We start from the raw sequence: 15071 nt of genomic DNA on the forward strand, positions 1-15071 counted from the left end.
AGTCCAGATATGGGCTTCTAGTTTCATTCCAATAATAGCACCAAACTGTCAAAGACAAACACCAAACAAGGAAACTGAGTTTATTCAGACTACCGCAATTATGGAGAACAGTTCTGATCCAAAGGCAGGATGAGTTTGCCTTAGACTGTTCTAGGGAAGATTTAGACAAGTTATAGGCAGAATGGTTTACAGTTATAGCTAGGAGAAGTCTCAGTCAGCTGATTAGGATATGTGTATCTTGGTGTCTAGCTAGTTTGGGTGCACTTCTAACCTTAATCGTTCATGAGACAAAGGACTGGAAGTTAGAGATCCTGTGCTGGACTTGTTGGCAGGTTCAAGCAAAAATGGAAAGGTCTGTGTTTAACCTCACTGTAAATAAGGGGGTCATCTCTGAGCCTCATGGTAGTCACGAGAAAGAATAGACAGGAGTCTTATCTAAGTCACATGGGAAAAGGTGGTTTGTTGTGGTTACCTATTTCCAATCACAAAAGGGTAGGAGGATTTACAGGGAGTGAAAAAAAATAGGTTGAAGGGATTTATTAATTAGTGCTGTTGTCCTGTGGCACTGGGATTAGATAAAATTCAACACTGTTAGTTTCAAGGTTAATTTTTTTCCATTATGATCCAGTTGTTTTGGTAGTATTTGTTGAAAAGACTTTCCTTCCCCATTGAATTTCTTGCTGCCAAAACTGTGTTTCTAAAATTAAAAGTTCAGTTCCTCAGTTGCATTAGCCACATTTCAAGTGTTTAAGAGCCACATGTGGCTCATGGCTATCATACTGAATAACACAGATATAGAACATTTTTGTCATCGGAGAACACGTTATCCAACATACTGCTGTAGACCTTCAGCACAGTGTCTCATAAATGTTTTGCATTTTGTGAAATGCAGTCTAAAGGAAATAACACTGTTAAAGGCATATATGAAAAAGTTAAAACTCAGTGACTGGGCACAATTTATTCTGAGGATTTTGTAGTGAGACGATGTTGATAAATATAAATATAAAAACAACTTGGAAAACATAGACTTGACCAGACTAATTCAAGGGATGTTTGGGCATGTATGATGCTGAGCTCTAAGGATTCTGCACAGGACAAGGTCTCTTTGTTAAATATCCTTATTTAAAATTCTTAATAACTAGAATTCCAAAATCTTCAGTTGATTTGGGGATGGCAGTGAAAGGAGCAGTATTGGACTAGTTATAAACATTCATGTTTAGAGAATTAATGAAAATACTTTAGCACTACTTCTGGAACCCAAAATACAGACTTGAGACCAGCAAAGCATATATTAATATTCTTGATTTGCATACTTGAGACGACCCATACATACTGCTCTCTAAGACCACAATTTAATGGCCCTGCAGATATTGCTGAATGTTTAAAATATGATCATATCCTTCAGAATTTTTTTCCAGAGAGGCAAGTTTTAAGTCTGTAAGGTTTAATCCAAAATTCAAAACACCAGCAACACCAAATGCTAGGGAGGATGTGGAACAATGGGAACACTCATTAATTTCTGGTATGAGTGCAAAACAGTACAGCCACCACTTTGGAAAACTTTCTGGCAGTTCCTTACAAAGCTAAACATAGTGTTACCACATGATCCAGCAATCCCACTCCTTGGTATATACTAAAATGAGTTGAAAACATATGTCTATGCAGAAGCCAGCACATGAGTTTACAGAAGCTTTATTCACAACTGCAAAAATTCAAAGCAGGGGGAGGGTATAGCTCAGTGGTAGAGTGCATACCTAGCATGCATTGAGGCCCTGGGTTCAATCCCCAGTACCTCCATTTAAAAAAATAAATAAGTAAATAAACCTAATAACCCACCCCCCTGAAAATCCCCCCAAATTTAAAAAGTAACATAAATAAATAAACGATTTTTTAAAAAATTCTAAGCAAACAAGATGTCACTCAGTAGGTGAATGGGCAAGTAAACTGCTATATCCATAAAATGGAATGTCACTCAATGATGAAAAAAGAAATGATCAAGCCATGAAAAGAGATGGAGGAACTTTTTTTTGATATCTTTTTTTTAACATTTTTATTGCGTTATAGTCATTTTACAATGTTGTGTCAAATTCCAGTGTAGAGCACAATTTTTCAGTTATATATGAACACATACACATTCATTGTCACATTTTTTTTCACTGTGAGCTACCATAAGATCTTGTGTATATTTCCCTGTGCTATACAGTATAATCTTGTTTATCTATTCTCCATTTTGAAATCCCAGTCTGCCCCTTCCCACCCCCCCCCCACTCCCTTGGAGGAATCTTAATTGAATATTGTCAAGTGAAATAAGATGTATTAAAAGGCTACACACTGTATGATTCCAACTACATTCCAACTACTAGACATAAGATCAGTGGTTCCCAGGGGCTGGGGGACAAGGAGGAGGAATAAACAGAACAGAGGACTTTTAGGACCTTTGAAACTATTCTATGTGTTACTGTAATGTTAGGCACATGACATTATACATTTTTCAAAACCCACAGACCTGTACAATACAGAGTAAACCCTAATATAAACTACACCGTTTAATTAATGATAAACCAAAGTAAGTTCATCACTTGTAACAGTAGCATACAAGATGTTGCTTATACGAGAAACTGAGGGGGTGAAGTATATAGGAGCTTCCTATAGCTTTCTGTTGGATTTTCCAGTAAATCTAAAACTGATCTTAAAAATAAAATCTATTAATTAAAAAAAATTAAGATCTTAGACGTATCTCTGCAGAAACCTGTAGGGTTTTTCACCTTTTCCTACAGGCTCATGATTTCAAATGAGACGGTGCTTTATTTTTCATAAACACGAGAAGAAAAAGTTGAAACTTATTGAACCTTTATAATACGGGTATTGCGTAAGTACTTGATTATGCATTCTACGAGGCAACAAATCTTTATTCAGAGCAATGATACCCAGCCTACGCAATTTATGCGTGTACCACCTACGCAATTTAGCGCATATAATCGTCACAGGACGCCATGAAAACACTATCGCTATTAGCACTTTAAAAAACACGAGACAGCTCTGAGAGAGAAGTCAAACAATTGATAAATACTAGAACGAGTACCTAATCTGAATTCCAAACTGAAAGTTCTAAACTATAAAACCGATCGGAGAACTAGCAATTTCTAACTCCGTCATCTGAAACAATGAACGGGCCGACAAATCTCGCGATATTATTGAAGCTACTACTACTACTCCCAACATGCAAAGCGGCTTTCGTGCCGCAACCCGTGCCGCAGCCTATGCCGCAGAGTCTGGAGGGCCCCGGCATGCCTCGAGGGCGAAAGGCACCCTGGGAGCGGTAGTCCTCCTGGACGCCTACTGGCATTGCCAGCGCGGCGGTGGCGGATCTCTCGGTTCCAGCCAGTAGGTCTTGTGAGGGCGAGCTGAGGCGGAGAAAGGGCGTGGAACTGGAATCGGGTGAGTCGGACGCTGTCTACGCGATAACGGGAGGCGGCACCGCGGTGTAGGGCTGACTTAAATAAATGGACCCGTGCTGCAGTCTCTCCGGAGACACCGCGATCTTAGCGTCAGTGAGAAGAGGGTGAGGAGGCGCCAAAGCCCGGTCCTTGCACCCGTTCTCGCCTTCAGCTCCCCAACATCATCTCCATCATGCAGTCCCGAGAGGAATCTTCGCGCTCTCGCCGCCTCGCCAGTCCCCGTGGGGGGAAGCGGCCCAAGAGGGTTCACAAACCCACGGTGTCGGCTTTTTTCACTGGCCCGGAGGAGCTGAAGGACACGGCTCATTCTGCAGCCCTGCTGGCACAGCTGAAGTCCTTCTACGACGCGCGGCTGCTCTGCGATGTGACCATCGAGGTGGTCACGCCTGGCAGCGGGCCTGGCACGGGCCGCCTCTTCCCCTGCAACCGTAACGTGCTGGCTGCCGCGTGTCCCTACTTCAAGAGCATGTTCACCGGCGGCATGTACGAGAGCCACCAGACGAACGTGACCATGCACGACGTGGATGCCGAATCCTTTGAGGTGCTGGTCGATTACTGCTACACGGGTCGCGTGTCCCTAAGTGAGGCCAACGTGGAGCGCCTTTACGCGGCCTCCGACATGCTGCAGCTGGAGTATGTGCGGGAAGCCTGTGCCTCCTTCCTAGCCCGCCGCCTCGACCTGGCCAACTGCACGGCCATCTTCAAGTTCGCTGATGCCTTCGGCCACCGCAAGCTGCGATCGCAGGCCCAGTCCTTCATAGCCCACAACTTCAAGCAGCTCAGCCAGATGGGTTCGATTCGAGAGGAGTCTCTGGCAGATCTGACCCTGGCCCAACTGCTGACCGTCCTGCGCCTGGATAGTCTAAACATCGAGCAAGAGCAGACTGTGTGTCATGTGGCGGTGCAGTGGTTGGAGGCGGCTCCCAAGGAGCGGGGTCCCAGTGCCGCAGAAGTCTTCAAGTGTGTCCGCTGGACACACTTCAGTGATGAAGATCGGAATTATGTGGAAGGGCTGCTGACCAACACCATTGTGAAGAAGTACTGTCTGGACCTTATTGAAGGGGCCCTGCAGCTGCGATACGGCGACATGTTGTTCAAGTCTCTGGTGCCAAAGCCTGAGAGCGGCAGCGGCAGCGGCAGCGGGGACGGCAGTGCGGACGGCAGCGGCGGCGACGGCAGCAGTGGCGACAGCAGCTGCAGCAGCAGCTCTGTTGTGTCCGTAGCAGATAATACACCCCAGAGGCTGGGGGTGTGTGCCAAGAAGATGGTGATCTTCTTTGGGCATCCTAGAGATCCCTTTCTGTGCTGTGACCCGTACTCGGGGGACATTTACAAAGTGCCATCACCTTTGACCTGCCTTGCTCACACTAGGACTGTGACCACCTTAGCTGTCTGTGTCTCTCCAGACCATGACATCTATCTGGCTGCCCAGCCCAGGAAAGACCTCTGGGTGTATAAGCCAGCCCAGAATAGCTGGCAGCAGCTTGCGGATCGCTTGCTCTGCCGTGAGGGCATGGATGTGGCGTACCTCAATGGCTACATTTACATTTTGGGTGGGCGAGACCCTATTACCGGCATCAAACTGAAAGAAGTCGAATGCTACAGTGTTCAGAGGAACCAGTGGGCCCTGGTGGCTCCACTGCCCCATTCTTTTATCTCCTTTGACCTGATGGTAATTCAGAACTATCTTTATGCGCTCAACAGTAAGCGCATGTTCTGCTTCGATCCCAGCCACAACATGTGGCTGAAGTGTGTTTCTCTGAAGCGCAATGACTTTCAGGAAGCCTGTGTCTTCAACGATGAGATCTACTGCATCTGCGACATCCCTGTCATGAAGGTCTACAATCCAGTCAGAGGAGAGTGGAGGCAGATTAATAACATTCCCCTGGTGTCAGAGACCAACAACTACCGGATTATCAATCATGGCCAAAAACTGTTGCTGATCACCTCGCGCACCCCGCAGTGGAAGAAGAACCGGGTGACCGTGTATGAGTATGACATTAGGGGAGACCAGTGGGTTAACATAGGTACCACATTGGGCCTCTTCCAGTTTGATTCTAACTTTTTTTGCCTCTCAGCTCGTGTTTATCCTTCCTGTCTTGAACCTGGTCAGAGTTTTCTCACTGAGGAGGAGGAAGTGCCCAGTGAATCTAGTACTGAGTGGGATTTAGGTGGATTCAGTGAGCTGGACTCTGAGTCAGGAAGTTCAAGTTCTTTATCTGATGATGATTTGTGGGTTCAGGTAGCCCCTCAGTGAGAAGCACAGGATCAGCAGAGTTTGCTCTAGATAAGTGGAAACACTAAGGTGTTTTGGAAAGTATCTTAGAGAGATACCCTTTACTCTTGCTGGAAAAAAAAAAAAAGTTGATTAATTTCAGGTTTGGTTTGGAAAGGGTATCGTTTGAAATACTAATGTAATTTAATGATACAGAATTTAAACGCTAAAAGAAATCAACCTATCTTTACTGAATAATTTACTGTTCTAAAAGTCCAGTGTTGATTTGATCGTTTAGTAGTATGTTTATGTTTGATTACACTATAAAGTAGCGTAATCAGTAGTCTGCAATTATTAAATCTTACATTATGTCTTGTGCCACAAATACTTCAACTTGAATTTTAATTTCTATAATAGAAAACTGATGGGATAGGAATTACTAGAGAGGGTCTGAAAGCATATATTTTCCTTCAGAACAGTGTAGTAGATTTCCAGAACTTTAAACTAGTGGGTTTTTACAAAATGTGTTCTAACTTAAATACAGTCTACTAAGTTTTAGTTCAGTTTTCTCCACTTCTGTGGAAGTAAAAAAATATATGTTTAGTGTGACTGAATGGTGATTTCATTTGTAATAATGTACAAAGTGGCCATAAGCTCATTGAAAGTAAAAACAAAAACAGGATTCTACTGTTTGAAAAGAATTTCAGTTTTAAATCTATAATATACCGTATGTATTTGCAAATAGTGACCAGTTTCCATCTAAAAAAATTCCATTCTGGTAGTGTCACCAGTTATCTGAAAACCTTAAAGAAAAAAAAGAACATACACATACACACGCAGAGTACTTGCTTTGTAGGTTTATATTTTTTATCTATACTTGATACATGCTTCATTGAATCAGAGGACTAATCCTTTTCTCACTGGACATGATTGTGAAAATTTTTATCCATTGTCTTAAAAAGTTTATGTGATTCTTAAAATATTTTGGCTGTACAGTTTTGGTGTTTATCTTAGAAGATTCGTCAACAAGATGTGATTATTCTTTACTGTTTTGTGGGGTAATATTGGTTTTGAAAGTACGTATCAGTTAAGAACAGTATTTTATTGAAATCAGTAGTTATTGTGTCTATCAACTATAAAATCAAGTGCCAGCAAAGAATTTTAAAACTTTTAAGTTGTGTATCGAACTGTTTTGTGTAGCCTTGAAATATTCTGTCAGTTTTGTAAGTCGCTAAATGTTACTATCAGCTTAAAGGTATTTTTCTATTAAAAGTTTACAGTTAAATAACATAAGTGGATGATAGCATTTGGGGCCAGTAGTGAAAGTATATTTCGTCTAAAATATTTCTCTATGCAGTGGTGTACACGGCTATTTTATTAGGGTATTTCTATCTGTTGTGTGTTTCTCTATGCTCCAGTGTTTTGCTTCTATCAGCATATGTAAGGGAAAGAAAGCCCAGAAATAGAGAATAAATCACACAGAACTGACATTGTTAAATACCAGAAAACATAAGTGCTTACCTCTGGAGGGTTCATTAGATTATAGCTGTCATGACACACATACATGATGAGTGACCAGATGCTTACTTATGGTGGATGACTTTTTCTATAGGCAGTGAGAATTATCTCCCTGAATCCTCATTTAGTGACATGCTAATTCCTCTTCTGTGTTTATTCTCTAGTGACAGAATGCTAACATTTCTCACACCCTGGCAGAGTACCGAGGAATGTGATCTCGCTGGTAGGGAACTGGATTTTTTTTTCTTTTTTATTGAAATGCCATAGGATGAAAACAGAGAGAGGAAGACATAAAAGGTACTTGGGGGGAAAGAAAAAAAAACAAGATACTCTTAGCCATTTTGATGGGCCCTTTGAAGATTCTACAAAACATTCCTGTTTAACATTTTTTTTATGAAATAAGATTTTTGCCTGTCCTCACAGTATACTATAGTTCCTCCAAAAGGGCAGACGTGCTTTTAGCTGCGTAAAGCTAAATTTTGTTCCATTTGACATCAGGGTTGTTTTAAGCACTGTACTTAACACAAAGCTGTTTCTCAATAGTTTTGTTTTTTTGCCAACTTTTTCTTCACCAGTAACTTCTTATTGATAGCTTTTTGTTTTGTCAGGTTGAAAATAGGACAGTCATGATCTCAACCAGATTATCCACCTGCAGGATAAGGTACGCAACTGATTGTTAAAAGAGAGTCTCCAGTTGTCATTTTCAACCTTTGAATTAAAGCCTAAGCTAAAGAGTAGTAATATCTTGATTTACAAAGAGGTTTTCTTGGAAAGAATTTTGGTTTCGTGATATCTTTGTGATTTAGAGAATAGTTGTTAATCATTATTTTATGGATAAGTGATTTGTATGTGATTACTTACAAATAAAATATACTAGAACGCAGGTTTTCTGACTTTTTAATTCATTGTTTCTGCTACATGTATAAAACCCTTGCTTGTACAGTATACAGCAACCAGCAGTGTTGAAATTCCTTCTTGCCAGGGAAGCACCCTTGTCTGTGTTTTCCAGTTAATCAGCACATCTTTTAGCAAATGCTCGATAAAACGTTTGCAGACTACTGTTAATTGTAAGATTCAGACTGACCTTAATTATCTTTTGTATCTGTTCCTATAGTCTGAAAAGCTCAAAGGACCCAAAACTTTGCAAGTTCTTTTAAGTTCAAATGATAAGAGGTATTAGAGTTTCAAAAATGATAAAGTTGAAATTTTTGTATCTGATCTTGTTGAGAATCTGGGGAAAGATTTTCATCTATTCCGAAGGAAAAAAGTCTGATGTCATAACACCCCTGAAATTATGAAAGTATGACTACTTCTGAAGCTCATCAGACCCAAGATAGAACACTCCTGACAGTCTCTCCTCCCCATACCTCTGTGAAAACTTTAACCTTCTTCATCATTCTAACTAACCTTAAAGTTACATATTTCATAGCAAATTTGGTAAAGCAGAGAGTATTAAGAGGCAACACTACTTATAGAAAATGTGACTCTTAGTAGAAACCTAAAAGAATCAATAGTATTTTTAGATCCAACAAGAGGATTTTATATATACAAACCAATTGGTTTTTAAAAAAAAAATAATAGGAAACAAAGGGTATTGTTCATAGAAGTTGCCAAACCTCAGAGTACCATGGAGGCAATAAGTTCGTACAGAAGAGGGGAAAGGGCTTCCTCCTTTGCTCTGAGCCATTTATCACTCAGATCAGTGTCCTCAAACTTCCATCCCTCACATCTTTAACCCTGAGAACTCAACAGGGTTCAAGGCACAGGGAGAGTAGGGAACAGATACTGTAGAACATTCCATCTCGGGGGAGGGGGTAGCTCAGTGGTGGAGTGTGTGCTTAACATGCATGAGATCCTGGGTTCAATTCCCTAGCACCTCCATTAAAATAATATTCCATCTAGATCTGAGACATATTTTGTCTTAAAACAACCTGGTCTGTGGAGAGTCACCTGCCTTTCATAGAGTCAACATTTTTCATTCTCACCTCTAAAGCTAAAATTGCTCCTTGGACCTACCATGTCTCAGTTAGGAATATTCTCTGGGGGCAAACTAATCATTAATTCTGTGAAATCTAGTTTAAAAGGACTATGTAAATATCAGGCAAAGTGTTTCTTCCAAAACATATATTTGTGCCTTGAAGAAAGAGAAGAGCCAGGACTTTCAGTTGTAAACAATATTACCTTAATTTAGACCATCTGAAGAAAATGCAATAGAATTTGTTTTGCATATTGAGACTGAGAAGTTCAGCAGTGGTACTCACTTCAGACACAGCCTGATCCAGAGTTTCAGTGCCTTCAGGGCTTTCTTATTCTACAGAGAAGAAATCACAGGGTCACTTTTCCCTCACTTTGCGCATCTGTTAGAATGTAGATGTGATTGTATCTAATAGAAGACATAACTGTTTAAAAAGAAGTTTCTCATATAAAAGTCCAATCTGTTATGTTACCCCTCATCTAGAAAGTTGACAGAGGGGGTTGGGTATAGCTTGGTGGTAAAGTACATGCTTAGCTTGCTTGAGGTCCTGGGTTCAGTCCCCCTGTACCTCCATTAAAAAAAAAAAAAAGTTGACGGAGGCCCAGGCTTTTCTGTTTTCTTATTCTGCTACCCTTAGGGTTTTGTCCTGACCCATGTGGTCCAAGCTGGTTCACCCTTGTGTCCACATTCCAGCCACCAGAAGGGCAGGAAGGGGGAGGGGAGGGCATGACCCTTCTCTGTAAAGGGAAGTTGGGTGTATTGCTTCAGTCACAGGACATTGACCAGGTCTTAATGATATGGACATTCCGAGCTACAAGGGGGCCTGGGAGAGGTAGCCTTTAATCTGGGTCAACATGTATCTCGTTAAACTTCAGGGGTTCCTTCTTCTGGAATAGGTGAGAAGGCTATTAGGTTAAAGAGCAGTCTCTATCACGCCATCTGTCAGGCCAGATTTTGTCACGTGGCAGCCTGTCACATGCAGGAGTTAACTGCAATCAACAGAACATGGGCTAGGCCTCCGACCCCAGGAACACTCAGAAAGCCAGCGCCCTGGGCTCTTGCTGCTGCTCTTCATCTTGTTTTGATTAAATAAAGCCTCCTAGACTAAGTGTGTGCTGGTACCCTAGGTCATGAGCCCCAGTCTAGTATTGGCAGTAAGTATATCATGGAATATTCCAACTTCCTAAAAGGAAAGGAAAGAGCGCTGGAAAAGGGCTCTGTATTATCAATGGCAGTATTAATTATCTTAAACAACAAATGTGGCTTCTATTTAAAATATGAGATCTCAATTATAGAATAATGATGAAAATGGGACATTTCTTAAAGCAAGCTAGGCTACTTAGCAACATTCTAGCATTTTCTATGCCTGGATCATCTTTGCCATGCTGTGTGACTGTAATCCACTCCTCTCTCCCTCTGTTGCAGCCCAGACCAATCAGCCACAAAAGTCTGTTCAGAACTTTGTTTCCTGCTGAATTCTTGTACCGACCTTGGGTTGATCAGAGTTTGTGCAATACACACACATATAGGGTCACTCTTTGTGTTTGCGGAAGCTTCCAAACAGCGGCCAGTGAACATTTGGAATGCTTGCTTCTGTCAAGTCTATGTTATAACTTTTATCATCATAGTTTTCATTACAAATAGCCATACTTATGTTAAAAACACACTCAAACAACCCTTATTTTCATATGGAAGCTTAACCTCTGCTAGGAAGTGAAGGGTAAGTACTGCTTTAGTTAGTAGTTGCAGTTCCGTTAGTACGTTAATGAAGATGGCGAGCCTCCATTCTCTATTTCACTTCTGTGACATATTCTAGAAGCTTCAAGACATGATTTTTGTTACATGCTGTGACTGGGTTCTTCTCCATATTCTGTGCTGGATGCTTGTTTAGTGTCACAGTCCCATTACTTTCTTTCCTGAACGGGCTTCTGACATGCTGGGATTATTCCCTGTATTGATTTGTTGACTCTTTATTTTATGTCTCCCGCACTAGAACGTGCCCTTGTCGTGGAAGGACCGTGTCTGTCTTTTCCACAGCCCCTCACATAGTGCCAGGCACATCACCAGCATTCAGTGAATATTTGTTGAACAAAGACATACATGTATTTGGTGCTGGTTTGCATTTATATGAAAAACACTCGCATTCAGAGCTCTCATCTCTTTCTGTCAATTTTCCAGCTATGAGGGAGAGCTATTATTAAACTCTTTTGTCTGGTTGTCATAGCAACCCACTGGCCTCCAGAGCTACAGGTTATTTCTGATGGGCATATTCTCCTAGACAACCAAGCACTCAGTGTTTTCAATTATGGAATAATGATGCTATTATAAATCACATTTCTGACACTATATATTTCTCTGTCTTTTATAGAGATGGCAGAGAATTAGAACGGAAACAAGTCTCTTCAAACCAACAAAGGCTAGGGGAAATGGAGCAGTGTGACTCACATCTGTACCCTCAACCTTTTCATATTTCCTACAAGTTCTCCACCTTTCCATAAGCACCTGTGAATTCAGTTGGGTTTTCTGACCAAGTTGTTAAGGAAGTTTTTTTTTTTAATTTTATTTTTAATTAAGTATAGTTAATTTAAAATATTGTGTTAGTTTTGGGTGTACAGCAAAGTGATTCAGTTATACATATATACATGTCTGTATTTATATTCTTTTTTACCAGTTCTTTTCCATTATAGTTTATTACAAGATTGTTAAGGAAGTTTTGAAAGTTAATTGCTTTGAAAGTTAATTGCTACAAAACAAACTCTAAAAAAGCTCTGTTATAGCTGAAATGCTTTCTCTTTTCTTCCTTCTTGCTTCTTTCTTCAATTTCATGTTAAATTAGCAAATGATAATAGTCTTGTAAAAATTGAGAGATTTGCTCTGAAAAGCTCCCAAATCAGGTCTTTCTTACCCCTGTTCCTTCCACTCACATTTTAGTGGCAGGAACTGAGAAGTGTTTTATTAAACTGGATTAGTCATCATAGAAAATTCATCATTATCAAGTTAATAAAACAGACCCATTTATCTGGCCCATTCAACAAGCCGTGAGTGTAGCTTTTAAAAGGCAGAATCTGTTTTTTAATGGTGGATACCCTAAGGGATTGTACATGTATGTCATTCTGTATTTTCTCTTCAGGTTTTGGTCACGTAGTAGGGAGAGTCAGGCACCACCCAGTTCCCAGCAGATCCTATAATACATCACTAGACCCTTCCTCTGTGCAGTGCTGATCCTTTTCTCGTACATACAGTTGTAATACCCATCAGTAACCAGTGTCATAACTTTATCTAAAAGAAGTGATATTGCAATTAGCTCACCTACTGGGGTTTGACATTATAAAAGCTGTAACACTTCAATACATTCAGACATCTTCAACACATAATATACAATGCAGGGGTGGGGGTGGTATAGCTCAAGTGGTAGAGCACATGGTTAGCATGCACAAGGTCCTGGGTTCAATCCCCAGTACTTCCTCTAAATAAATAAACAAACAAACAAACAAACCTAATTACCTTGCTCCTCCTCCCCCCAAAAAAGTGCTAAATTTTTTTTTAAAAAAACTTCTAGAAAGAAATAATACAGGAACACTGTCAGGAGGACAAAGAGAAAGATAAGGAGGGATGATATCGTGTGTAGTGTCAAAATTGCTGATTCTGGAACCTGAATACCCAGGGTATTCAGATTTACATATTAATAAGAACTTCACTTTAGGTGGGCTGACTGGAGCCCGGATTGGGCATCTTGATGATCCCTGCCGTCTGCATGGCCTGCAGAAATGTGTTGAAGGCAGCTTTGAGGGACTCGGTCTGGCTCATGATGTCCTCTTGGTCACGGCCACAGGGCAGAGCCAACAGCAGATAGTAATCTATCTCCACCATCATCCTTTAGGCAACCCCTTCCAGCTGTGAGGCCACCATCCTCAGTGGGGTTTCCTTCAGAAAAGGGCAGGGACCGATGGGCCAGGCCATTGTTGCCCGAGACAGAGTGGAACTGCACCACAGCTGTGTCGTTCTTGAGGGCCAGTAGGCCCTGCGACATGATGGGGCACTTCTTCAGAAGCTGGATAGAGTCCACAGGCCTCTGGGAAGTCAAGTGTGGAGAGGAACCTTGTTTGGGGGCGGGCTGGGCTTCAGTATGTGGCAGAGCCAGTCCCGGAGGGGTGCTGGGGCCTGAGGTTGTGGGGACAAACAAGGGCTGCTTTGGGGCAGCTTGAGCAGGAAGAGGGGCCGGGAAGATGTACGTGCTGTGAGTTCTCTGAGTCACCTGTCTTGTTTGCGCACGACCTCCTGACCAGCATCTCCAGCATTCCTCCCCACCTCATGACTGTCATTGCTCTTTTGTGAACCACTGAATGGTCACCAGTCAGTGTATCTTCCTGACGCTTTGCAGCAAAAAACAAAAACAAAAACAAAAACAAAAACAAAAACAAAAACAAAAACACCACACAAAAACACAGCACAACTCAGCCAAGTGGAGAAAGAAGCTGCCGGGTCGGGGACAGACTCCACTGCCAGACCCCCAGCCTGGCCCTCCTGCTCGCCCGCCCCGCTCGGTCTGACAGACCCCTCCAGGCAGCGGTGCTGCTCCTTGTAAATTTCCATGACACCGAGGACAGACCTCCGCCCGGTGGACCAGCAGACACCTTAAGGCTGGGTTTCTCTCTCCTCTTTCTGGAGAAAAGGAACAGGGCGATGGAATTACTTTTTTGTTTGTTTTTGTTTTTAAGAGACAAAACAGAACTGCCTTCGCACTAAATTAGTGACTAGGACTTTTGCACAGTGAAGACAGGCGGTGCCACTCTGGCCATCTTGGTGTACATGAGCACGCATTACAGACTCTCACGAACTTCTGCTGAGACCTTGGGGTCAAGGAACATTTCATTGGGCTGTTTTGTCCCCACCCCACCCTTCCCCTTGCTCATTCAGGTGTTGTCACCTTTCTTAATTCTCCTGCCGCCATCATCTTTGAGTCACCCAGGATGCACGGTTCACAATCAAAAAAGAGCAAACGGAAGGATTTGCTTTCTCCACGGAATACACAGAATTTGGGATAAATTATAAATATATATAATTCTGACTTAAAAAATCAAATTCCCAACATACATTTTTAAAAATCTGTGCCCAAAATGTGTTTTCAGAGAGAATTTTATTTTCATACTCAGACTTTGTATTGGCAGTCACTTGTATAAGTGTACTTCGTTACAGCACGGGCCCTGCCCCACAGTTTGAAAGTGTCACACACACGAGAAGACTGCACAGAAAGACTGGCTTCCCCTCTTCTTGTGACTCTGACCTCTCCCTCAACTTCCTGACACTTACTAATTTATGAAACTTTTTCTCAATGCAGTTTTTTTGTGTGTCCATTGGATTACAAACTTTATTAGAAAATACAAAACAAACAAACAAAAAAGAACTTCACTTTAGTCTTCTAGAAATCTCCGTGCATTTTTATTCTTTTAAATAAGCACTGACTCCTACACAACATTAGCTCAGATGTCAAAAATTTGAGACAGTTAGAGCTAGATATCTGCCTATTGTAAAAACTGAAAGTGTCCCAATGGAAAGGAAGATTTTGCCAGGGGAGAATCAGATAGATGTCCAGCCAGAAAGACCTTGCAACAATTCTTGACAAAGTTACCATTTCCCAAGTCTAGTTCTCTTCTTCAGAAGTGAGGATATTCAATAATTACTGTACCTTGATATGGTTGGATTCAGGTACTGAATCATATGAAATTATCCAGAGCCAAATATACAAAAACCTTAATATTTTCCCCATCTGTTATTATTTTTAACACCTTTATGTGGTAGGATTCCTGTTTAGTAAATTATACATATTTCAGATGTACAATTTGATAAGTTTTGACAGATATATACACCAATGAAACCACCACCAGAACCAAAATAGCTAATATTT

The 15071-nt window shown here is 41.4% G+C and overlaps 1 protein-coding gene across 1 annotated transcript; it reads left to right on the forward strand.

The window, feature by feature from the left end:
* The first annotated feature begins 3266 nt into the window (after positions 1-3266).
* Positions 3267-8074, forward strand: LOC105083444 (kelch repeat and BTB domain-containing protein 6). The gene has a single exon (XM_010973288.3). The coding sequence runs from the start codon at positions 3631-3633 to the stop codon at positions 5713-5715; it is 2085 nt and encodes a 694-aa protein (XP_010971590.2). The 5' UTR covers positions 3267-3630; the 3' UTR covers positions 5716-8074.
* Positions 8075-15071: the final 6997 nt, after the last annotated feature.

This window comes from Camelus bactrianus, chromosome 14 (assembly GCF_048773025.1).
Source record: "Camelus bactrianus isolate YW-2024 breed Bactrian camel chromosome 14, ASM4877302v1, whole genome shotgun sequence".
NCBI lineage: Eukaryota > Metazoa > Chordata > Mammalia > Artiodactyla > Camelidae > Camelus > Camelus bactrianus.